Source organism: Cnephaeus nilssonii (assembly GCF_951640355.1).
Source record: "Cnephaeus nilssonii genome assembly, chromosome: 14".
NCBI lineage: Eukaryota > Metazoa > Chordata > Mammalia > Chiroptera > Vespertilionidae > Cnephaeus > Cnephaeus nilssonii.
This window is the reverse complement of record NC_137085.1, coordinates 26,108,596-26,134,893: the sequence shown is the minus strand read 5'-3', so window position 1 is coordinate 26,134,893 and position 26,298 is coordinate 26,108,596. Positions and strand designations below refer to the sequence as shown.

General features: G+C 46.4%; 1 protein-coding gene across 1 annotated transcript in view; it reads right to left on the bottom strand.

Annotated features, from left to right (window-relative positions):
• Positions 1-582: 582 nt before the first annotated feature.
• ANKS6 (ankyrin repeat and sterile alpha motif domain containing 6) overlaps positions 583-26,298 on the bottom strand; it is a 47,304-nt gene continuing 21,588 nt past the window's right edge. Inside the window, exons 10-15 of the mRNA XM_079789571.1 lie at positions 25,845-25,998; positions 23,782-23,951; positions 19,903-20,086; positions 14,981-15,048; positions 12,614-12,730; positions 583-7,814 (exon numbers count right to left, since the gene is read on the bottom strand). Of these exons, the coding sequence (XP_079645697.1) occupies positions 7,710-7,814; positions 12,614-12,730; positions 14,981-15,048; positions 19,903-20,086; positions 23,782-23,951; positions 25,845-25,998 (798 nt within the window). The 3' untranslated portion in view covers positions 583-7,709. The remainder of the gene's footprint in view (positions 7,815-12,613; positions 12,731-14,980; positions 15,049-19,902; positions 20,087-23,781; positions 23,952-25,844; positions 25,999-26,298) is intronic.

The following is a 26,298-nucleotide window of genomic DNA, read 5'->3' as shown; positions in this document are numbered from 1 at the left end:
TGGAGCAGCTGTGGGGACAGGAAGTGAGGGCCAGAGGGGCGGCAAGATGGAGCAGCTGTGGGGACAGGAAGTGAGGGCCAGAGGGGCGGCAAGATGGCGCAGCTGTGAGGGCAGGAAGTGAGGGCCAGAGGGGCGGCAAGATGGCGCAGCTGTGAGGGCAGGAAGTGAGGGCCAGAGGGGCGGCAAGATGGCGCAGCTGTGGGAGCAGGAAGTGAGGGCCAGAGGGGCGGCAAGATGGCGCAGCTGTGGGGGCAGGGAGTGAGGGCCAGAGGGGCGGCAAGATGGCGCAGCTGTGAGGGCAGGGAGTGAGGGCCGGAGGGGCGGCAAGATGGAGCAGCTGTGAGGGCAGGAAGTGAGGGCCGGAGGGGCGGCAAGATGGAGCAGCTGTGAGGGCAGGAAGTGAGGGCCAGAGGGGCGGCAAGATGGCGCAGCTGTGGGGGCAGGAAGTGAGGGCCAGAGGGGCGGCAAGATGGCGCAGCTGTGGGGACAGGAAGTGAGGGCCAGGGGGGCAGCAAGATGGCGCAGCTGAGGACAGGAAGTGAGGGCCAGAGGGGCGGCAAGATGGCACCCCCGCGAGGCTTCTGGGAGCCTCAGGAGCCGTTCCCACCTTCCGCAGGGCTCGCCTTCTGCAGAGCGAGGACAAGGCGGCCCCACCTCACTCATGAAGCATTTTCTGGGCGGGGACCTGGAGCCCCTCAGTCAACACGAAGGGGGCCAAAAGGTGTGTGGGGGGGAGGGAGAGGAGTGGGTGGTTGTGTCTTTCACACTGAAGGACAGGTGGGGAAGATGCACAGACGGACGGGGGTGGGAGCCTAGTCAGGTCGAGAGCTCCCCTTTTCCTTCTTTAAAAAAATTATACACACACACACACACACACACACACACACGAAAAGTGCCATTTGAACCATTTTAAAGTGTACAATTCAGTGACATTAAGTGCATCCACAGTGTTGTACAACCATCACCATTATCTACTTCTAGAACTTTTCTTTTCACCAAAAGAAAATCTACCCATTAAGCAATTTCCCCATTATCTGGCTTTCTGTATCTATGTATTTGCCTGTTCTGCACATTTCAGACAAATGGAGTCGTGTAGTATGTCATCTTTTGTGTCTAGCTTCTTTCATTTAGCATGTTTTCAAGGTTCATCCATGTTGTAGCATGGACCAGGACTTCATTCCTTTGTGTGGCTGAATAACATTACACTGTGTAGACACATACCACATCGTGTTTATCCGTTCCATCCATTTAATAGTCTAAATTGTTTCTACCTTTAGCCTGTTGTAAAAAGTGCTGGTATGAATATTTGAGTACAAGTTTTTGTTTGAATACCAATTTTTAATTATTTGGGGTTATATGGTATAGAATTGCTGGGTTATATGATAATTCTGTTTTAACTTATTGAGGAACCACTCTCCCTTCTTTTTATAGGTGTTCGTAGACTCACTGAACTGGAAGGGACCTCAAAGGGACTTGGAACAGTGTTGCTCAGACTGCTGAATTTCACACATCAGTAAGCTACCATCATCACCAGCCCCTCCCCCAAAAGTAGTAGGGACTTTTGGCTAGATCAAGTCCAACCCAGGTAAACTCATTTCCTTGTACTTGTTTTTCTCATATCACCTCCAACATGGGTCATTTGAGAGGCACATATGTGGTCCAGTCCTCATCCAAAATCTGAATTCCCCTCTCCAGCTGCCCTGGGCTTGACCAGCCTCTGGGGGATCATCTGGGGGTTGCCCCTCTTTTAGACAACCCTGGTCCCTGGAATGTTCTTCCTCATGGAGAGCAGGTCTTATCTTCTTCAGGATTGGGACCCATTCCACCCTTTTTCCCAAATGTTCTGTAGGGCTGAGCATGCCAATGTGAAATCCTGATAACCAGGAGAGGTGGAGATGAGGCATTCCCCTGACTTGTAAAAATTTTTAGAAGAAACAGAATCTCCAAGTTATTTATAGCATAAGTGCCTCCCCCCATAAAAAAAAAAAAAAAGGAGAGAACAAGCCCTACAAACTAACAAGGTTTTGTTTTTTGTTGCTGTGATTGGCTGAGCTTGTACCAATTCAACATTTCTGTGTGCTGGGCAGCAGCAAGATAGCATGGAGAAAATGTGGACTCATGAGAGAGAGAGAGGTGAGACCCGCATTCAAACCGACTGTCTTGTTAATTGGGTGATTTTGGTGAGGTTCATTAATATCTGGGTCACAGTCATCAAATTGGTAGAAAGGGAATTTTAAGGCCTCACAGGGTTATTATGAAGGAAGCAAGGCCACTTATAGAAGCACCGGCACACCGCAGGTGCTTGCTCCATAACAATTATCACTGGAAGGAATCTGAGCATTTTATCCTTCATGAGCAAAATCAAAGTGAGAAGACAAATTCACCATTATTTAATATACATTTGGCAAACAAAAGATTCCTTCAAAGAATCAATTCCCTGTATGGAAATAACAACAAAATATTATTAAAGTGTGTTGCTAAGGACCCACTGGTCAGTGCTGAAACAAAATGGCATCCTGGTCTCTTACTAAAGGATACAGTGGCCCTGCCTTACCTTACCTTAGGGCCGTGGTCGGCAAACTGCGGCTTGCGAGCCACATGCAGCTCTTTGGCCCCTTGAGTGTGGCTCTTCCACAAAATACCACGGCCTGGGCAAATCTATTTTGAAGAAGTGGTGTTAGAAGAAGTTTAAGTTTAAAAAATTTGGCTCTCAAAAGAAATTTCAATTGTTGTACTGCTGATATTTGGCTCTGTTGACTAATGAGTTTGCCGACCACTGCCTTAGGGTAAGGCCAAACCCTAGCCCACACACCTGGAGGGTGGGCTCAGGTCTCCCTGGAGGACAGCTATGCCCTGTGTTTGTGAGCCCTGGAGAGTTGGCTCCAACAGGAACTGGAAACCTGGACGAGATTACACAGATGGGGGCTGGTTCACCCCGAGGAGGGAGCCCTGGGTGGCAGGAAGATGTGGTCTCTGCTTTGGAAGGAAGTTGAAATCAACTAGGCTTTCTGCTCTCTCCCACTGCTTGGTGACTGTTTATTTCCCTTCTATCATCCCCAAGCTTTGGTGACTCACTGTCCAGAGATTGGCCTCTCAGCCGAAGATGAAATTTAAGGCAGGGCTAATCCCCTCTTAGGCTGCAGGTTATAGAGAAGAGCCCCGTCAGGCTGTGGGGAACCTGGCAGGCCGTCTAGAACTATTCAAGGAGAACCTCCATCCCAAGGGAGATGACTCACCACCCACATCCCCAGGGAGCAGATTCATTATCCCTGGGTCCTGGAGAATCCCATATTGACTTTATCAGGGAGAGCATCGGCATTCACTTTACATGTTCAACAGGATCTATTGGTTAATAAGATGTGATTATCTTGCTTGAAATAGACAAGGACAGATGGGCATGGATGGTGCTGCACAACACTTTCAATCAGGTCCCTGATCCACAAGAAGTATCTTCTTGGCAACACAGGTCAGCATGGATGTCATAGCTGTCTAGCCTTGGTCAGGCCTGCACAGAGGTCTTGGGCAGCGCAAAGGCTAGAGCAACACTGGAAGGCTTTCCTGCTTCCGCTCTGTCTGCTGGACCAGCTCCTGGGACTGGCTGGGAAAACTTCCTGCTTCTTTCTGTCCACCTTTCTAGGAGTCCCAATGACACAAACACCCAGAATCAGGTACAGATGGAGGGCAGGGATCCACCGCCAACCCTGGCAACCTTAGGACTCTGTTGCCAGCAGAGCCATCTAAGCTGCTGCTTCTGGCCTCCCCTACCCAGCCATGGTTACATCTGGGCAGGTGGGAGAGGGGAGAGAGGATTTCAAATAGGCAACCATGGTGGAGATTTTGCATATCTGCACAACTCCACACAGTATGATAAGGGCTTTCTCACCTTCATCTGATCTTCGGCACCTGGGGAGCGCTATCCCCAAGATAACGAGAAACTGAGGCTCCAGGAGTGAAAGAAACATGCCTGGTATTACCCAATAAAAAGTGGCTCAGCCCCAAACCCCTATGCTAGGACTGACTCTAGAATCAGTACTCTTCCCAGGGTTACAAACGGCTTCTATGCATTTCAAAGAAAAGAACCAGAAATCGAAAAAAAAAAAGGTATCTAATTTACCCCTTAATGATATTTAACCCACAACTACGATACGCTGCCTGCCTTCAAACACACTGACCCCACATCTGGGATGCCCTTTTTCTTCCCGCCCCTCTTGCCTGCTGTACAGTCTCCTTCTTTCCACCTGGCTCCAGCTCTGGCCACTCCTGTCCAGCAAACGTGAGCCGTCACTGACAACATCCTCCAAGCTGTCGGGCTAGCACACACCTTTTTGACAAGACTCCTCACATGGCACTGCAACATTTTAATCATGGGCTTGTCTCCTCTAAGATACTGTGAGTTCCCTGAGGGCAGAGATGGGTTTTTTTAATCTCTGGATCCAAAGCACCAGCATGGGGTGGGCACAGGGTAAATACTCAGTAAATGTTTACTGAATGAAAAAGTAAACATTTCCTTGCACAACTAGCCAGCCTCCCTGTAATGGTCTGCATTAAACCGAGGAGGTGGAAGCCTTCTCCTGACCACCGGAGGCATCGGGAGCAGGGCTTGGACACCCAGCACACCAGGCAGGAAGGACAGTGCACAGCTGCTGGGAAAGTGCCCTCCCCTACAGGACAGAGAGCCCTCTGAGCAGGGTCCTAGCCATCTCAAAGTCAGGGACCCCTTCACCTTAATGTCTCACTGCCAAGCAGGTCACCTCTGCAGAGAGCTGCTGGGGAGAGAAGAGGCCATTACCAAAGACAAGCGAAGCCCTTGAATGTCCCCTCAACCCATTCTAGGGGCTGTGGGGCTTCATGGCTTCCACTGTCCAGTCAAAGCAGGGTCTTGTTGCCTCTGTCCAAGGAACCCGTCTTGCAAGAGCACCATGAAGGAGCATTCGGTGATCAAATGTGTGGGAAATGGTACAAGCCACCTGGCTCCCTCCAAAACAAAGACTGTTGTACTGAAGGTTCTGGCATGTCCTACAGCAAAGATAATTATGGAATTTTGCTGTGACCCAGTGTCTACCAAACCTATTTGATCCAAGAGCTTCACCCCACTTTCACATATACACCCCTCTTGGTTTCTCTTTATGAAAAGCCTATTAACATCCTGTGAAAATAGTCATCCAGGGAACACACTTGGGGAAATGCTGGTGAAGGTCATCGAGCAAGGGAAACACTGTGGAGGGGGTTCAGCCTCCTGGGGGAAGGGGCACATGAAGTGAGAAGGGTCATCAGAAAAGGGGTCATGGCCCAGAAAGGGAGCCAGGGATCCATCACAAAACAGCACACAAACTTCCTGGGTGAAAAACCCTTAGAACCACTTTAGTCCAGTGAAAAAGATAAGAGAAGCATCCATTCTGAGCCTTAGTTTTCCCATCTGCCAAATGGTAATAATCGGCCCTATTCTGTCTGGAGTCATCAGACAAGATCATGGAGATTTGCATTTGTGGAAAGCTGATGCCCAGCTCTGTGCATTGTGGGTGTTCAATCAAACTTACCTGAGTAGAAGCTGCACAAATATGAGCTTATGAAAAGGACAGGAAAACAGTGAAAAGCTGGCAGAGAACCTCAAGGCACATAACTCAGAGGCCATGTATTTCATGTGCAAACAGACCTAGGCCATCCCTGGTGCTTCTTGCTCCAGGAGCCTGTGGGAGTCAGTGGAAAGAGCACAGGCTCAGAAGTCTAGCAGTTCAGTTCAAAGCCAATCTGCTCCTTCTGCATGTGTAATAGGCACACAGCTTCACTCCTCCATGTCTGTTTCCCCAATGTGCAGGATGGGGTTAAATTATGCCAGCTTCCAGGGTGACAGGATGAATGACACTGAGGTCAAGCTGCTGCACACAATGGTGCCCAATGACCGTGTCTCCTTAAAGGAGGCTGGCATGTGGGGCACAATTATAAAGACATTTGTCAGTGATGGCTAAAATGAAACCCTCTCTCTCCAGTCATGTGGAAAGTTAGCTTCAGCAGGTAGGAGGATGGGAGGACAAAGAACCAACAGCACTCACTGGAGTGACAGGCAGAGGGAGAACATGATCAGGCTCTGGGCAATGCAGTAATGACCACTTCTGAAAGCCAATGGAGCAGAAATGGGCATTCATGGCTGGGGAAGGAGAGATGAGAGGCCTCGCAAGGAGCCAGCATGTGCCCTGCAGAGCTCATGATAAAGATCAGAATTCTGTGAAGGTTACCATATCTAGAATACATCCTGCAGACCAAGTACTTTATGTACTCTGCTCTAAGCTCCAATGAAGAGGCTAAATAACCCATCTCTGGCTACACAGCTGGCCAGCACAGGGCTGGATCTGAACTCTGAACCTTAGTCCAGAGCACAAATTCTTTCAACTCCATTGTGCTGTGCTGTCCCTTAAGGTTGGGATTGGATTTCCCATTCACATCTCTTGCCTGTTGAGGATGCAAGGGTGGAGACTGGCTCTAGCTCATCTCTGTACCCCCAGCACCCAGCAAATGACATAAATGCAGCAAGTGTTGGCCGAATGAATTACTCACTTGAAAACAGTACAGAAAACTACTGGATTGAAATTCAGAGCCCTCTACCATAACATGGTAGAAAAACTACGTGAGTCAATGCCCTTCTGAGAAACATAGCACTAACAGAGTCTAGAAAACATTCCAAATTCTCTGCTTCTTTGCCTAGAAGATGTGAGCACCGAAGTCCTTCCACAATGTAATATATTAAGGTCTTCTGCTCCCACTTGAAGTGCAGAACGTCCTACAGTGACCTGGGATGAGTGGTGTGGAGTATCAGAGCATAATCTTGCCTGACCACAGATGAGGAAACTGAGGGCCAGAAAGCTAAGGGATCTCTCAAGTTCACACAATGAGCCTCCTCCGTTTTCCAGCAAAAAAGGCTGCCTTTGCAATAAAGAAAAGCGCATTCAACACACACATCCTGTTGCATGTTGTATGCAGTAGGTGCAGTGAAGTACTAAAGCAGAGTTATGTACAAAGCAGTAAGGGACCCCAGTGACTGGAGGGGTTAGAAAAGGCTTCATCTGATAGATGAGTCTAAGTGTGGGGAACAAGTTAGAAGTTTTAAAGGAAGATGTAGCAGAAAAGGCTAATCTACCAAAACATGCGCTTCCTCAGGAAGGAGTAGTTGCTGTGAAGCCACTCCCTGAACAAAGACTACATTTCCCAGTGTCCTTTGCATCCAGGTATGGCCATGTGACTACTGGTGACCACTGGTGAATGGGAGTAGGAGGAGCCAATGGAATATGAGCAGTTAAGAGCAAGAGCAAGGCAGTAAGAAATGGCTGTGCCTTCACCTTCACCATCCCTTTCCCCTTCTGCCAGCCAGAAAAGACTCTGAGGCCCCTGGGAAGGCACAGCCACAGATGAAAGAAGCTGGGCCCCCGAATCACTGTATGAAACCACCTGCCAAGCAGCCATACTAGACTTTAAGTGAGACTAAGTCTCTAATGTGTTGGAGTTTTTTACAGCATCAAGCTTCATCAACTACCACAGCAAGGCAGGGGAAGATGGGTGTTCCAGGCAGAGGGAACAACATGACTAAGGCACAGTGATATGACAAGGCACGGAGTGTTTCAGGGAACCAGGAAGAGTTGAGGGTGGCTGGTACACTGGCTGTGTGGAGGCAGTATTGAGATTCAGAAAGCTCACGCTGGTGACCACAGGAAGGAGGATCATGTACAGGGATTGTTTCCAGGCGCCCTGGTGTTGCTGGCACTGCTCTCAAAGGAAGAATGGAAGTTGTGAATGGTTTCCTGTAAAATCTGTCTCTCACGTCCCTGTGGAGGAAATGGAAAACAGACACAGAAAGTCTTGTTAAATCTTTTAACCATTAATTCAATTGACACAGTGTTGTTAATGTTCAACTCATACTTGAAGAACCTATGGGTGTCTTGGGGAAATAATTGACAGAGTACCAAGTTTAATAAGACACTCTGAGTCAGACTCTCTCCCAGCACCCACCATCACAGCATACCAAAGACTGGAGAGGCCCTGAGACACAGGAGTCCAATCCCCGGGATGAGTATGGACAGCAGAGCCCTGGAAGCAGGACTGACTTGCCCGGGTCACACAGCATGGAAGGGAGATCTCCTCCCCTGCTTTGCTTTGTATGATCTTCCAGCCCTTGGATTTCCAGAGGATTCAGTGGGAGCCAGACTTATTGCTGCTACAGCGTGAGAGTTTGAACAGCCTTACTCCTCCTTGCCCAAAGGATGTCAGATTTCTATTCACAGTGATTCACCCCATCCCTGCAAGATCTCCCCTTCCTGCCCCCTTACACACACAGTTTGAGATAGAAAAGGAGGGAATGTAAATGTTTCTTTAAGCCTAGAGAACATCTCCACTGAATTCCTGGCCAAGAGGCAGCAATACACAGAGGTTAAGACTAGAGACTGGAATCAAACAGCCTGGGTTCAAATCCCATCTCTGCATTTACTAGCTTTGTGGCCTTGAGCAAAGTATTTTGTCTCTCTGGGCCTTGGTTTCCTCATTTATAAAACAGGGATAATAATAGTACCTTAAATGGTTGCTGCTGACAGCGGACCCTATGTAAGCAGCAGAAGCCTACAGTTCCTGTCCTCAAATGGTAGCAGTGTGGCTTAAACATATATTTTTTAAAATAAAAAAATAAATATTTAGAAAACAAGAAAAATAAATAAATGTGGTTAAAATGTAAAGCAAATTAGAAATGAGTAATCTCTGGCAGATTATTCTCTGTTAAGAATAAAAGTCCATTAAATGAGCGCAGACACCAAACTCTCTCATTTCATGAACTCCCCACATCCAGAGGGGTCCCTCTCCAGACTCCCAGGTGGAGATCTCCAGTGCTGACGTGGCACCCCCGACACCTGACAGGGCAGTGGGAGTCTCCCTTCAGTTAGTTCTTCCAGGTCATTTTAAATAAGCTGGGAAAATGCCACCAGGATTCCATTAACACAAACCTGAAGGCCGCAGGGCAGAGGACAGAGAAGCAGGTGTGGGGGCGGAGGATCCTGAGTCCCTACTCTACGCTCACTGGTGGGGGCATCCTAAGGCATGATGCACCTCTTCCCCCCACTGCTGAGTGTCCATGCTATAAAATGGGATAATGTCGCATGCTGGGGCTGTGATGAGGCTCAACCTGAGATAATGAATGAGGTGACACTATGCAAACTGCAGAAGACGAAAAAATAAACAGGAGGGGTGACAGCGATGCCATTACTAAACACCACCTCAGCCTTAATTGCCTGAGAAACGAGGTCAAAGCGAAACAGGGTTCCAGCTTTCTCTGCCTCCTAACCTTAGGAGGGAACCGTGGATGATGAAAACCATAATCATTTCTGCATCCACAACTGATTAAAGATGATGATGATAACTGCCCTTAAGAACCCCTGAGTTTCAAAGGACCTGCCTGATAATTCTCAAAAGAAAAAAAGCAAATAGCCATTAAAAGTAGAAAAAGTGTTTTGTCTATCTAATAGTTAAAGAAATGCAAATTAAAATGAGGCACATTTTTTGGCCTATCAAATTAATAAAAATTAAACAACATACCAAACTCATACCCACAGCTGGTGGGGATGTTCACTGGCTCTTTCTGGAAAGTAATTCAAGAGAAGATAACGTATACCTTGAATTAGAGTCTCTGACTCTATAATTCCACTTTTAGACATCTATTCTGAGCAGATAATTAGAAAGCCATAAACACAAAGTTGCCCCCAGCAGCACTAGAGAAAGTTTGTATATCTACATCCAACAAGTAGGAATTTAAAAATAGTAATTTTAGTAGATCCATGCAAATTTATTATATTAAAAAGAGTTAATGGCATAGGTAACTGCATATTTAATGTTAAACGAAGAAAGTAGGATGTAAAAAAAAATGTATCTCAGCCATATAAAGACAAACATTTGGCACAGAACACTGCAGAGTAATCTTCACAAATGTGAACAGTCTTGGCCTCTGGATGGATGGACTGTGATTTCTTTAAAAATTCACCTTTTTGGTCACTGTGCAAATTTAGTAAAATGAATATGTACTGCTTTGATAATCACAAAAAGTGGGATTGAAAAGAAAAAAGCAATCAATGGCTTAAGACCAATCAAAGGTGAAACTCAGGTCATCGTTTCTGGGTATCCTTCTCCAACATATAAACTACTTGAAACTAACTAATAAGCTGACTCATGTACATAGAGCAGCCTGAATATTAGAGTGGGTTTGCACAGAAGTTACATGGCTTACAGGCTGAGAGTCCACAGTGCTTTGCTGATTATTTTTATGGCTGAGCCAGGTTTTTAGTTAATATTCTTTTTTTTCTTTTTTTTTAATTTAGGCTAAAATGTTCTACATCTAGAACTTTTTCTGTCCTTCCTTTACTGGCCCACATGTGGCTTTCCCCACCTCCATCCTCTCCTTGGCTCACATCTCTGAAGGCCAGAGGAGGAAGGTCTGAAAACTCCTGAGCCACAGGGTGACTAAGCCAATTAACTGAGGAAGCGTATGCAATGCGGCTTATGAATGACAAAGTGCTGCCTGAATATTTATTTGCTATTGGTGCTACAAGTCTAGTCAATACGTCTGTGCATACCTGGCAATATAGAGAAAGAACCATAAAACCGATCACGCTCTCTGACATAACCTCGTATCATGGAACAGAGCCTGAGGAACTAAACCACAGAACAAGAGGCAGAGATGTCTACTACAGTAGTTGTAACAGCAAAATCCCAGACGAGGCACTATAGTGCAACAAATGGGGAGACGTTAGGCCAAGTGTGAAAAAGCAACAGATAAGCAAGTACTGTACATTGTTGTTGGAATGAGAGACAGATAAACACAGCCCACATTAGGGAAAAATGCAGAAGGCAAAGGCATGTCAATAGCCAGATGCTACTGAAACATGACTGCCCGACTAATATCTGCAAAGTGGGTGTGATTTGCTTTTCGTGTTTTTTTGTTTGTTTGTTTGTTTGTTTGTGTTTTGCACAAAGTGTGCCTTTGGGTGAGAAGGAGGCATTGCTAATCTTTAGCTTTAAAGGTGAAATTTGACATTAGACAAAAATGCAGGATGCCAACAATACCAACAGGGATTGATGGGTTGCTGTGTGCCAGGGGCTCTAAGCATTTTAGTCCTGGCATCAATGCCATCATTCCCGCCTTACAGACAAGGAAAGCCTGGCTCAGAGAGGTACCTGACTTGCCCAGGGTAGCACAGGGAGTGAGTGCAGGTGTAGTGATTCAAACACAGGTCGGCCTGACAGCAGGGCATGTCTTAATCATTGTCTCTGCTTCCAGTGTGCTCTCGAGGGCATTTCCCAGCCCTCCAGTTCAAATTACTGGAGGGACTATTTTACCTGAATCTCAAGAGAAACAACCTTGCCCCTGGAGCCGGGTGAGCCCTGGGCCCCGGGTCGGGGCGAGGCCGCGGGCCCCTGGAGCCGGGTGAGCCCTGGGCCCCGGGTCCGGGCGAGGCCGCGGGCCCCTGGAGCCGGGTGAGCCCTGGGCCCCGGGTCCGGGCGAGGCCGCGGGCCCCTGGAGCCGGGTGAGCCCTGGGCCCCGGGTCCGGGCGAGGCCGCGGGCCCCTGGAGCCGGGTGAGCCCTGGGCCCCGGGTCCGGGCGAGGCCGCGGGCCCCTGGAGCCGGGTGAGCCCTGGGCCCCGGGTCCGGGCGAGGCCGCGGGCCCCTGGAGCCGGGTGAGCCCTGGGCCCCGGGTCCGGGCGAGGCCGCGGGCCCCTGGATCCGGGTGAGCCTGGCCCCGGGTCCGGGCGAGGCCGCGGGCCCCTGGATCCGGGTGAAGCAGTGCCCCTGGGTCCAGCCGAGACCAAACCAGAGGGAGTCGGACCTGCATTACCACCATTTGTCCACCATCCAGAGCTGAGGGGTCAGTGCCGACATGTACTCATAGGGAACCGGTGGACATTGATATTGGGTCTCAAAAGAACTGTTGGTCCAGAAAGAAACTCACTACAGACTGATTCATTTGCCTGTCAGCATAACTATTATTGCTCGTCGCACATTCAATTCTTATAAGTATATCTATAGTGACACATGATTTCGCTCATCTAGGGGAAATGATGAACAACATAGACTGATGAACAAGAACAGAACCAGAAACAAGGAGGCATCGATCGGACTATCGGGCCTCAGAGGGAGGATAGGGGAGGGTGGGGGGAGGGGGGAGAGATCAACCAAAGGTCTTGTGTGCATGCATATGAGCCTAACCAATGCTTAAGTTCAACAGAGGGTTGGGGCATCCAAGGGGAGGGGTGTGGGATGGGAATGGGGGGATGAGGACAAATATGTGACACCTTAATCAATAAAGAAATTTAAAAAAAATAAAATAAAAAATAAAAAAAAAAAAAAAAAAAAAAAAAAAAAAAGAGAAACAACCTTATGGGAAGAGAGATCTGGAAAAGGAACAGATCACACTTGGAGGCAGTGAGCACCTGGTCATGAGACGCATGCAAGCGGAGCCAGCCTCTGTCAAATATGCCAGAGATAAAATTAGACCCCGAAGATCCTTGGAAACACGGAGGGCCTAGAATCCTAGTAAAGCTCTGAGCTGTTCAAAACAGGAAGAAAAAATAAAGAAGATTGAGAACAATACCTTGCCTGCATTCAATTCAGAAATTGCTGCCAGAATCTGCTGCCTGGATCCATCTGTCTTAATACCCAGCTCCTTCAAGTCGCCGTCAGTGAGGGTGAGGAACGCTTCCATATCCACCTGGGGAGAAAGTGGGGGATTCGCTACCATCCGCCTGGTGCCACACCTCTGTTCCCAACCACGATGGAAATATCATGATTATGAGCTATTGATGCTTATTAGTAGTGAATTAATTATGACTTACTATTTCCAATTCCTGACTTTATGCTGAAAGTTTAGTTGAAAATATCAGTAAGAACTAACTCTCCTGAACTCTAGCCCTGGGATTTTCAGGACAGGTGAACTCTGGAAAATCCTGAAGATGGAACAAGTAAGAAAAGCCTCCGAGGCAGTAATCTGGGTGGCTAGAGTGGTAAATGTCCAAGTCCTGCTGTTAGAAAGTAAACCCCAGTTTTGCGGGACTTTTAACAATATTGGCTACTGCACAGAAAGTAAGGGTAAATGGAAGTACTCACCATGCTTCCCCCCAGAGGACAAGAGAGACGCAGACTGTGGAAAGATAGAGAAAATAAACAAGCAGAAGCAATAAGGAAAGAAAAGCACAGAGAACGGAGGTGGAGAAGGGCTCAGAGTAAGGGCATCCCAAAGCCGTACAACCCTTGGTTTCTACGGGAGAAATCCTAACCTTTCTGTCATTCCGGCCTGAGCCTCAGCTCCAGGAGAAACACCTTCCACCCCATCTTTCCTCCTCTCTTTTAACAGTCACTGTACTGTCCCAGGTTTAAGAAAAAAATCTTGACCCAGGTTTGAGTTGGTGGGAAAAGGTCTACTCCCTTATCCAATCCAAGCTCTCTCTGAGATGCAGGCATCTCCCATCTCTCTGACGATTAGCTCCTCTGGGACTTTATAGCTCAGGCACGAAAGAGTGCCATGGTTTTGACTGAAACCACCTGCCCCTGGACTGGCAGGACACCCACTCCCCTCTGCCCCCCATCCCAGATGTGTGGCAGAGACGCCACATCCAGTCCCCTGTGGCCAGCTCCTCAGAAGGCAGAGAATATATAAAACAAGAGTAGGCAGCCATCAGCAAACAGGAAAGACTTTCTTGTTGACCATAAAAATCCCTGCTCAAATGGAAAACTCCAAGGAGGCAGGAAGGACAGACTGGATAGGGCAGAAAAGCAAACCGAGGAAGAAAGCCACAGCACCCCAGTCTGTTTCTTGAAAGAAAATACAAACTCCTTAATTGCATCTTGAGCTTGTTGGGGACAAGGACTGATTCTCCTGATTGCTACTATATTTATGACAGTTCCATGTACTAAGCTGAGCACCAGAATATTCTAAACCGGTGATTACACCCTGGTGGCTTGTAGGCCACAGAGGAATTTTATTTGGCCAAAAGAGGAAATATTTTAATAGCTTATTGAGATAAAATTCATCTACCATACAGTTCTCCCATTTAAAGTGTACAATTCAAAGGTTTTTAGTACAGAGTTGTGTAACCATCACCACACTCAATTTTAGAACATTTTCCTGCCTATTAGAAATCACTCCCCAGTCTCTCCTCCCCATATTCCCTGGCAACCACTCATCTCTCTGTTTCTACAGATTTGCCTATTCTGGACATTTCATATAAATAGAATCATACAACATGTGGCCATTTGTGTCTGGCTTCCTTCACTTATCAATGTGTCATGCTTTCAAGGTTCATCCTTGTTGTAGTATGTGTCAGTGCTTCATTCCTTTTTTATGACCAAGTTACAGTCCATTGTACAGTTTTACACATTTTATTTATCCATTCATCAAGCAAGGGGCATTCAGGTTGTTTCCACCTTTTGGCTATGATGATAATGCTGCTATGGACATTTGTGTACAAGTTTTTGTTTGGACATGTGTTTTCATTTCTCTTGGGTGTATACCTTTGTGGGGTTAGACAGTAACTCTATGTTTAACATTTTGAGAAACTACCAAACTACAGGACAGTAATATTTTAAATATGTGACTGTGAGTGCTTTGAAGCAAATAGGAACTCTTTTAGATGAACACAGACTCTATATCCAGACACTTAGCACAGAATCATTAGGTTTTGCCTCTGACTCAGTCAATCCCCTTTGACAAGTGTGCGGACAGACTCAAACTTGATGAGAGAGAGAGCAGTGCTCAAAATTACAAAGTTTATTACAACAAAACAAGCCATAAGGTCCCCAGGATCTCACTGTAATGAACTGAACTAAATGTGCTGAACACGAATTCTATTTCCTCAGCTGTCTCAGAGAAAAAGATCAAGGCTGGCAAAATGAAAACCCACATATTTAGACAAATTTTTTTAACAGCAAGATTTAAATTGACATTCAAAAAGAACATCCTTACCTCTTGCTCCTCAAAAATGGGCTGGTATTTCTCAAGTGACAATTTCTTAAGGATTCCAGTCAGTTCATCTTCAAGAGGGAAAGATGTGAAAAAAAACACCATTTTAAAATTTGATAAATGTATCAAAAGAGTGAACTTCAAACTTTCAGTGACTCTCCAATGGCTGCAACCATCACGTTCCTGGCATTCTAGCTGCTGGGACTAAAACTCCGCCTTCTGTCCAAGAACAGTTTTTAGTTATGATTTCTTGACTGCTGGTCTCTGCACCTGCAGTGAACCCTAATGCCAGCAAGTCCCCAGCTAGTCAGAGAAAGAACTTAAGAGAAGAAGCAGGTGCGGTTGAGACCAGAGTGGGGGTTAGGCTCAGGTGTGCAGAGGCTGTGAGCTTCCGGTAAGAAGGTCACATCTCAGTGGAGCAGCAGAGCCAGAGGGGCAGAGACCAGAGGAAAACAGAATATTTTGGGTATCGAGATACCAGAGTAGGGAGAGTAGAGAAAGAAAACAAGACCAGCATCAGGGGGCTTGAAGAAATATTTATTCACACATTCAGTAAGTATTTATCAGACTAGGCATTGAGGACTCAATAGGGACCAAATAGACAACAAGCAGGCTGACAAAGGAGGAACAGAACAGCATGTAAAATACACCCTTCATAGCCAATTTCAACCTACCAATGTAATGTTCCTGAAAGTGGAACTGGGAAGAGATATACAGGAGTAATGCATCATTATATAATACTAGATGCCCGATGTACAAAATTCATGAACTTGAGGGGGGGCGGGGGTCCCTCAGCTGGGCCTGCGCCCTCTAGCAGTCCGGGAGCCCTCAGGGGATGTCCGACTGATGGCTTAGAAGGCTGTTTTATAGAGGGTGGTCAGGAAAGGCTTCTTTTATAAGGTGTCCTTTGAGCACTAAATGAAGATGTGCAGATGTCAAGGGAAGAGCAGCAGGCAGGGGGAACAGTAAGTGCAAAGGTCCTGGGGCAGTGGGTGCAGTTCACAGAAGAGTGAACTGGAGGTTAGAAGGCCTGAGTTCCTTCTTTTATTCACGCATTCAACAGAGGCTACCAATGTGTCTACTATGTGCTGGGAATGCCAGCATGGAAAGGTTCCTGCTATGAAGGAGCTCAGTGTGGCTGGGAAGATATAAGGAAGAGGTAACAACTGATGCACATTGCTCACCATCAGGCACCTGGTACATGGATGACCCATTTGCTCTTTACAAAACCCCATTAGGTAGATCCTATTACTTTCCCACTTACAGATGCAAAAGTAAGGCACAGAAAGGTTAGGTGCCATATCCTGGGTAGGTCATACAGCTAGACCACAGGGACTCAAACCCAAGCTCTAGCTATACTATTCACCCCGCTCTGCCACTTCTGCCATTGGTGATGAATGAAGGGCACAAACAAGGGGGTCTGGGGACAGAGAGGACAGCTGACCCAGCCGAAGGAACTGGAGATCTTTCACAGAAGAGCGGCTATTGAGCTAGGATGTATGCGATGAATTGAGTCCCAACTCAGACATAATCCACTGTAGTTTCATGACACCAAAACCTTTGCTCCTGCTGTTCCCTCCACATGCAGTCTCCCTCCACAGTGGTGTGCTGGTAAATGGTTAACAACTGCCTCTCAGGGGAAATGTATTTATGTGTGTAGGTACATAAGTTTACTGCAGAGTTTACTGACATAAAGAATGTGTAATGCACAATTTACATATGACAATAGGATATACAATACTCTTTATTATAAATTCCATATAGCAACTGTTTTCATTGCATTTCAGGTGTCTCACTGAATTCTTGTACCTATAGCTAGTGAGCGTAACGTATTTCCAACATAAAGGCTGGTTAATTGTTCCTTTTATGTGATATGTAAGATGAAATGAATCAATGAAGACATACTAGTAGGTTAGAACTTCATGTGAGCAAACTTTGCTGAATTAGATAACCATTTTCAAATCCTGGAAGAATATTTTCTCAATTTCTTGTGCTATTCACAGTAAATCAGTACCAGACATGACACTTTTAAGTTTAACCTGCATAGTTAACATTGACTCCCACGGACTAGATCACGTCTAGGTGAGCTATAAAACAACAAACTAAGCCCTGACTGGTGGTGTTTGTTGATTTCCATGGTGTAAAATACACCCATCATAGCTGATTTCAACCTACCAATGTAATGTTCCTGAAAATGGAACTGGGAAGAGAAATACAGGATTAATGCATCATTATATAATACTAGAGGCCAGATGCGCAAAATTCGTGCACTTGTGGGGGGGGGTCCCTCAGCCTGGCCTGCACCCTTTAGCAGTCGGGAGCCCTCAGGGGATGTCTGACTGACGGCTTGGGAGCGGGCCCAAGCCATCAGTCGGACATCCTTAGCGCTGCCGCGGAGGTGGGAGAGGCTCCAGCCACTGCCGCTGCGCTCGCCAGCCGTGAGCCCGGCTTCTGGCTGAGTGGCGCTCCCCCTGTGGGAGTGCACTGACCACCAGGGGGAAGCTCCTGCATTGAGCGTCTGCCCCCTGTGGTCTCTCTGCCATTCGGTCAATTTGCATATTAGCCTTTTATTATATAGGATTCCCACCATATAGATAAACAAGATGTAAATAACCTCAAGAGCATAGACATTACGAAAACACACTAAAAAAAAGGCAAAAAAATTTTGTTTTAAATACCAATGCCTTTATACTTAATGTAATTTATCTGATTATAAATTCATGTAATTTTTTTCCTTTTTCATCTTCTTTTATATATATATTTACATATATATATTATTGTTGTAATTTGACTTTTAATAGCTGTGTTTAATCACCAGCTCATACATTTCCTGTAAAGTTAACACTCAGCTCCGGCCCACCACTGCCTCATTTCTTCTCAGCCCTGTGGCCTGGCTGAATGCTCGCTCTGGCAAAGCCTGCTACGACACTTTGCACTTTGCTGCTCACATCTTGTGTTACAATCATTTCATGACATTCCACTGAATGCATCTGACTCCCCTGCCTGATTGTGAGTTATCCTACCACCCAGCACATGAAGTGCCTGCCTAGAAGCCTTAATGAGATGAATGTGAGAGTGAGAAGGTGACTTCCAATAGGAGTCCAGAGAGAGGGACGCAGATGGAAAGATGGGCAGCAAAGGCTTGCATGCAGCCCTTGATTGGGACTACACATTTCCCACAAAAATATAAAGAATATCTGTTTCTCGATGGATTTCAGCATCTATTCTGCGACAATCTAATGCCCACAGGACAAGGGTCTCACTGCCTCAGGACCCACAAACCCCAGAAGGAAAAACTGAGCTTTCTAAGAAAGAGAAATTAACCCAAAAAGAATTCACTGTCAAGTCCTCCTCTTTTTTCATCCCAACTAGGGCTCTGCAAACCTTTTAAATAATGAATAAAAGGGAAAAAGAGTGGGCATGGACAATGCATACACATGTCCGCTGTCTCAACTGTTTTGGAAAAAGTTGAGGTACAAATACCTAATTGAATCATTAGGGGTTTCAACTCCTGGAAGCCTCTGAGGTGGGAGAATTCATGAGTGGGGAACTTAAAGATTCCACCTAGAAAACACAGGGAGGAATGAGCTTGCTAGTGAAATCTGAAGCTTTTATAAATGATCGCACTAGATATCACAAAACAATAAAGAGGATGCCAACAGCAGCATGCATTTATCAACTCAGGACAGACTAGAGCCTATGCAGCTGATTTTGACTTATCACTTGCTGGGCAGAACCTGCTCAGCACGACCTCCCAGCAGCTGCAGTGAGGGACCTGCAAATGCATTGGTGAGGCCCATATGCACACTGAGATTTTCCACCCCTCTCTGATTTATACTCCTTGATTCGCACCTGCCTGGGCCCCCATCTCTCCCGGAAGCTCTGCTCCCTCCTTCCCCATCCCCACTTCCAGGGCAGTTTTAATAGATGACCTTCTTCTTTTCATCTCCCTTTATCTTTCCTGGACCTCACTGCTGGGCCTCCTCGCCTGCCCTGCCATCCACTCCTTCTTTCCCTCATCACCCCCACGCGAGAGGCTTCAATTCCTGCGTGCAGGTCCCAAGTCCTGGTAGCAGTGAACGTCTACAGCGTTTGCTTGCCCAGCATCCATCCTCCTCCTCTTTCTGGAAACAGCACTTTAATTTTCCTGTGAGGAGCCACTTCTCTCTCACTTCCAATCCATACCGTGTAGGCAGTGCAGACTCCAACCCTGGCTCCAAAGGCAGACACAAGACCTGGGCCTGGCCAATCAGCACATTCACCCCCATGGACCCAGAGATAGTCAAGGATGACACAAGTTGTGATAAATATAGCCACAGCAGGCCAGTGACCTTTACGCTTGAGGTTTTGTTGGATCTACTGAGAAGTCAGCACTCTTTCTGCTGGGGTTGCTAAGTTAGTAGGAAGAGGAAGTAAGCCTAAAGCTGCTTGGGGACAACTTTGTCACCACTCAGAGAGAGCCTACCTGAGATATGGAGAGAAATACTCCCAAAGCACCTGGATCCAGACATGCCTGAAGCACACCCTAGACACATCCATTATATGAACCAACAAATGATGAGGTTTTGTTTTTGTTTTTGCTTAAAGCAATTGAGTGGAGATTCCATCACTTGTAACTGAAAGAATTCTGATTTATACAAGGTTTAGGGAATGGTCCCTAACTGCTGTTGGAGAAACATTTCTACTGGCGTGTGTTTGTGTATATAAACAAAACTTACTACATTCAAAAACTAGGAGGTAGCTTACCATACCTTAAGCACAGTGAAGACAAAAATACAAGGTAGAATCAGGGAAGGGGAGGGGCCAGTGTTGTTTGTTTATTTGTAACAAATAAGCCTGACCTAGAATGACTATAACAATGAAAGGCACCTGCCAGGTCACCATGGTGAAGAAAAGGGTGGGGTTCAGGACCTCGGGGGACTCACCCTCATCGGTGATGGTGCCGCTGCTAGAGCCCCCACTGCTCTTGGACTGCCGGTGGGACGAAGAGGAGGACACCGAGGACTCGGCCGCATGGCCTTTGGGCGAAGGGGAGGGTGTGAGGGTGGGGGAGGTACTTTTGGAGGTAGTGGAAGTTCCAGACGGAGGCCTTTTGCTCATCTCCAGTTTCTGCACCAAAGATTAAGACAAATACATAGCTATCACCTGGAAGGTGAAATGATTAAAACAGACATACAACAGAGAACATTCAACAGGATATCTAACCAGGACTATGAAATCTATTTTAAAAAACACATGAAAGCAAACACAGTATTATTACTAGAACAGTTACAGGAGAATCCTCCCCTGGAGCTGAGTGGTGGGATGGAAAAAGCGGCCCATGAAGTCAGGAAATTCAGGGACTAGTCCTGCCTCTACTAGCATCAGGTCCTTGGCCAAGTCCCCTACCTCTCAGTTAACCCAGTTCTAAGATGAAAGTGTGGCTTATATACACATGAAACCCCTTTCTGCTCTTGATGTCTGATCATCTAAACCAGTTGCTTCCAACCTTTCACCAAAGGACACATTATCCCCGTGTGTGTGTGTGTGTGTGTGTGTGTGTGTGTGTGTGTGTCTACCATTTAGTTTTAAAAACACTTTTTTATTTGGAAATATTTTGATTTACAGAAGAATTCCAAAAATAGAGAGTTCTGTGTATCCCTCAACCAGCTTCCCCTGATGTTAACATCTTACATAACCATAGTACAATTATCGAAATGAAGAAATTAACACTGGGACACACTGTTAGCTAAACTACAGACTTCACTCAGATTTCATTTCACTGCTTGTTCCACTAATGCCCTCATTCTCATCCAGGATCTGGTCCAGCTTCCCACGTTGCATAGACTTGTCACGTCTTAATCTCCTCCAATCTGTGACAGACAGCTCTTCAGTTTTGCCTTATTTTTCATGACCATGACACTTTTGAAGAGTCCTGGTCAGGTATTTGTAGACTGTCCCTCAAATTGGGTTTCTCTTATGTTTTCTCATAATTAGATTTGCTTATGGGTTTTTGGGTCAATGACCACAGATGTGATGTGTCATTCTTAGCATGTTATACCAGGAGGCACAAAGTCTCAGTATCTTATGACTGATGATGTTAACCTTCATTACTTAGTTAAGATGGTGTCTGTCGAGTTTTCCCATTGTGAAGTTACTACTTTTCCCTTCATAATAAAGAAATATTTGGGGGAAGATATTTTGAGCTAAGTATCTTGTTTTTCCCTAAAAGTCCTTAATTAGTGTATGTCTATAAAACAGATCTACCCCAGGCAACAGCAAAGAAACATGATACTCTGGACCTGTGGGCAGCATTATGGGGAAAGGGGCAAGTAAATTTAAGATTTAAGGTGCTCTGAAATATCTGAACTATTCTCTATGTCCTCACTAAAGGAGACTATTTACATTAATGACCCCATGTCCACTCCTCCCTGGATTGATACCTTTTGCTACATAACTCTCTGTTCTCCTGCACTGGGTGTGCTGATTTGCTTAAACAACTTGATTGTTTTTCAACTCATGGCTTCAGGAGAACATGTCCCAGCTAGACACACATGGCCCAGTTGTCCTGGTTAACCCAGCCAATAGCCAGACATGCAATTGATCCCCCAGACCAGAAGAACTGCCTCGTGAAGTCTAAACTACACTGCTAACCTGCAGATTCATGAGCTAAAGAAATGCTTTTTGTTTTAAACCACCCAACTTTAGGGTGGGAGCAGAAAGCTGACATACCCAGTGGACCTTTAGGCGTTGAGGTCTGGGAAGTTTAGGAAAATGCTCTGAACCCCCCATTCTGTGAGTCCTAAGGCTCATTTCATGCTGATTCGCAAACAAGCTAGAAGCCATGCCTTGTGAACATTCCACTATTACAGTAGAGCTTGTTTTAAGCAAAGTACAAAAACCAGATTCAGGAGGATCATATTTTGAATACTAATTTCTAATACTTCCTGAGGGAGCTTTGAAAAGCCCTTTATGTCTCCATTTTGCTGCTGGAGCCATTGACAGAAAGCCACTCCTGGTGTCCTTTGATTTAGGGCAGTGGTTTCTGAGAGCTCTGAGCTGGGATGGCTTCAACACTCTGGGGGAAAAACAGATTCCCCAGACCCTGTCTTGAGAGTTTCATTCAATTATGCTGGGTGGAGCCCAGAAGCCTGAAGGTTACAGCATATCATTATGTTAAGACTATCAGGTGATCATTGAACTGGATCGTTTCCCCAGTTTATTATTTCCCGAATGCATCTTTTGACACAATTTCCATTCATCAGAATATGCATGTATATAGATTATAGATGATAGATGCATTCATGTGAGACAGTAGTTAATATAATTTATATATCTATCTATTTCCAACACCAATTAAAGGAAGGAAATAATATCCAACACATCTAATAAGGTAATCAAAATAGAAGCAGGAAATTTTAGGCAACAGAGGACAACTATATCAGAGCCCAAACTAGCAAATTTACTTTAATGAGTAGTTCTGAGTTTCCTAGCAGCAAAGGCAAAAAGAGTAATACAATAATTATATAATTCATACTCTTTGTGGAAAGAAAATGTATCCAAGAATCAGAAGAGACATTTTTCCTAGAGCCAAATTCTAAAAGGAACTTAATTACATAGATCCTATTACACAAGAAAATTTCAATATAATGGAAAATATGCTAATACATAGGGAGAGAAACTTTTTCCGGAGCTATATTGTAAAAGGAGTCTAATTATGTAGGTCCAATTGCAAAAGGGACTTTGAATAACAAACAAGTGTGTAATAAACAGTGGCTGAGCAGGAAATAAAGACTATTTACCATTCATTCATTAAAACATCAATCTCTGGAGGCACTTCTGGACAAAGGTCCAAGGATGAGACTCTCAGGTGATCTAACTTTAAGCTTAAGATCTAAAAATATGATAAAGAATGGGGTTTTGCCTGGATTTGGGGTCCTCTGAGAGGAGGAAATGGGCGTCACTGCACCATTCTAGAGAAGCATTTAGGGTCTCTCACCCATTGCATACGCCACAGATGCAAACAATGCAGTGATGGCTCTTGGGCTGCATCACTGGAGGAATGGTGTCAAAGCAGGCAGGTGAGGCCCTGGCTCTGTCCTGCTCACCAGCCTTCCTTCAGCCCCTCCCCTCTGCATACTCTGGCTTCTGGAGTGCTGTGATGCTGTCCCCTCACCCTGAAACAGTCTCACACCTGCTCCTTCCATTTAGCTCCTCATCCTTCTGCTCCCCATTTAGATGTCACTGCCGCCCTGAAACTGAGAGGGCATCCTCCCTGCTCCACAACAGCCCTCACCATACTGAGATGAGACTGCGTGTGTCACAGTGACACCCTGACAGTGGTCACAAAACCCCAAATCACTGCGGGATCCTCACTGCTAGCAGTGCCAGGCACAGAGCAGAAGCTCCAAATGAATGAATAAGGTAGTGCTAAAAATGTCAACACAGCTGACACACAGGCTCACCAGGGGCCAGGCCCCACCCTAAATGCTAAAGTGTGGAGCTGGGATTTGAACCCTGGCAGTCTGCTCCTGAACCCACACTCTGAACCCTTTTGCTCTAATCAATGAACAAACATGTGCAATGTGAGGCTGGATGAGGCATCTGCTGAGGCCCTGGAGATCAGGCGGGAGATGACCATGTGTGCAGGGGACCCAGGGCACAGGGCGTAACCTCAGCAACTACCCACACAGTCCAGCCCTTCTCAGAAAACCCAGGAGCAGCTGCTGGAAGGGGCCTGCCTTGAGTCCCGTCACCCAGCATGCGGGCCAGGTCAGGACAGAACCTATGAGTGTAACAGGAGGAGACAGAAGCAGAACAAGCACCTTGCCACCGGGACTGCCACCACCTGCAGGGGAGACCAGTTGTTCAGAAGGGCTGGACCCAGGTGCTGGCCCAATAGGACTTGACCGATGGCTGGGCTTCTGCTCAGACAGTCCGGCTGCTTTTTTTCTCTGGGCAGCGATCTGGGACAGGACACTGTCTATGCTGCCACCTGCGGAAAGAGGAATGGGAATGACTGTCACGGTGCAATGGACTCCCTGTGCTGACCTGAAGGAGCCAGAACCACATCTCCCAGAACCCCTCCCCATGTGATTCTGGGTCAGGGCTGACCACGAGAGGACTCCGCAGGAGAACCAGAGGTGGCCAGGATGCAGTGGCCATTGTGCGATGAAAGCATCATGAAGGATGCAGTGCTGGCAAAATCAACTCGTCCTCACTTTTCCCCGCACCACAGCCAGCTCAGCCCGCCTCCAGAAGGCACAGGTGCCTGCCCACCCTGCCCTGAATTCCCACTGCAGCCCTGTGCAGCGCCTTCCACCTGTCCAGCCTCACCAGGGCTCCTCCCTCCACCTCTGTCTCCCCCTTTCAGACCTTCACATCCCAGCTCCTCCCACAGTTGTGTCAATAACTTCCTCATTCCTAGCACCCGGGATGTCATCTTCCCTGCTTGAACCCTGACTATCACGTTCCCTATCCCAGTTCCCCCAAATCTACTGGCAACCTTGAGTAATTATGAAAGAAAAAAGGAAAGTGATAATACGCAGGGCTCGGAGAGATGCCAGAGGGAGGACACTCATAATTAACATTTACAGGGCATTTACCGGGCACTGCGGTAAGTATTTTACACGTATAAAAAGAGTCATTCTGAAAGGCAAAAATGTATCAAAGGCCTTGAAAACAGGCAAACTCATTGACCCCTGATTTGAGGGAACTTATTATGTTAAGCAAATCACTGAGTATGCAAATAAGGAGGTAGGAAGGCATTACTTAATGTGGTTATTATCTACAAGAGCAAAAATCTAGAACAGCCTCAGTGTTCAAGATGAGGGAACTGGCTGTATAAAAGTGTGATACCTCATATGAATGGACTGCTCTTTGGCTATTAAAAAGATGCTGTAGATACAGGTGTACGGACATTAAAAGGTGTTCACAATCGGGTGATGTGTGTGTGCAAAGAGGAAAAAGGTTGCCGAGCACTCTATTCTCTGAAGTCAGTCTGCCTGGGTCCAGGTCCTGGCTCTGCCGCTTCACAGCTGTGTGACCTTGGCCGAGTTATTTAGCTTTCCTGAGCCCCAGTTCCCTCATCTGTAAAATGGAGAATGTATTCTTGCAGGCTGTTGGGGGACTGAAGGAGATAATTCATTTCAAGGGTTTGATAGTATGCCTGGTACATACTCAGTGCTCTATAAATTATTCCACTTTCATAAATACAATATGCATAAAAGTACTTCGCAAAGACATATACCAAAATGTTAATGATAATGTCCAGTGGGTGAAATTATACCTTTTATTATCATCATAATCATCATCATCATTACTATTACCTTTTGGTTTATCTGGTCTTAAAGCTTTTCTACAAGACACATGCATTCCTTGTAATGGCATAAAGCAGGGGTGTCTTTCCTGCAAAGCTGGCTTTGGTTAATCCTGCATGCCCTTGGAGAGGACAAGAAAGTATGCTGTAAGGTCAAAATAACTGTGGGGCACTTGGGTCTGAGTCCTAATTATCACCGACTTGCTGCATGTCCCTGGGCAAATCTCTTGTCCACTCTGAGCTTCAGTTTCCTCATCTGTTCAAGAAAAGACAGCTCTCTAAGGTTTTATCTTTAAGAATTTTCAACACCATGAAACATCATACCTTTCTCCTAATTTCTTGTAAAATTTTCCAAGAAAGTAAAGTACTATAGACTTTATTTCCTCTGTCTCCACTCTAGCCCCCAAGAAAACACAGGGAAGAAACTTAGAATTGTGAAGTCACTGAAAAAATCCCTTGGCCACATCAAGAAGATGAGGTGCATGCAATTGTTTCTGGAACTGTATGCAGAGTGGGCACAGCCCCAAGGGATCTTCCCACCTCCCCAAGTGGCCCTGCCCGGGTACCCACCTGAGCGGTTATGCAGCTCCCCGCCGTGCCTACTCATGCCCCCTACCCCACTGGAGCCACCTGAGGAATGAGGTGAGTGGTTGAAGTTTCCAGAATTGGCAGGAGAGGCTGGGCTTCTGGAGAGAGATGGAAATTTAACCGGCCTGACAGGAGTCTGCAAGTACAAGGGAGGTATTACGGTTAGGGTTTGCTGTTCCTTCCTCTGGACACTGGAATCTCAGCGGGGAGGAGCCTGGAGTTCAGCTGGCCCTCCAGAGCCAATGCCTGCACATCCTTGCTGACAGGTGCTCAGCCTGCTAGGAGTCCCCTAAGGGTGGGAGCTCACTTCTAGCTGCTGACAACCTGGCCACTAGCTCAGGTTGAGCCCCCGTGACATCAATTCCCACAGGTCACCCTGCTTTCAGGATCACTCAACTCCTCCCACTTTGTGGACCAAATGTAAGCCCGCCCTGCC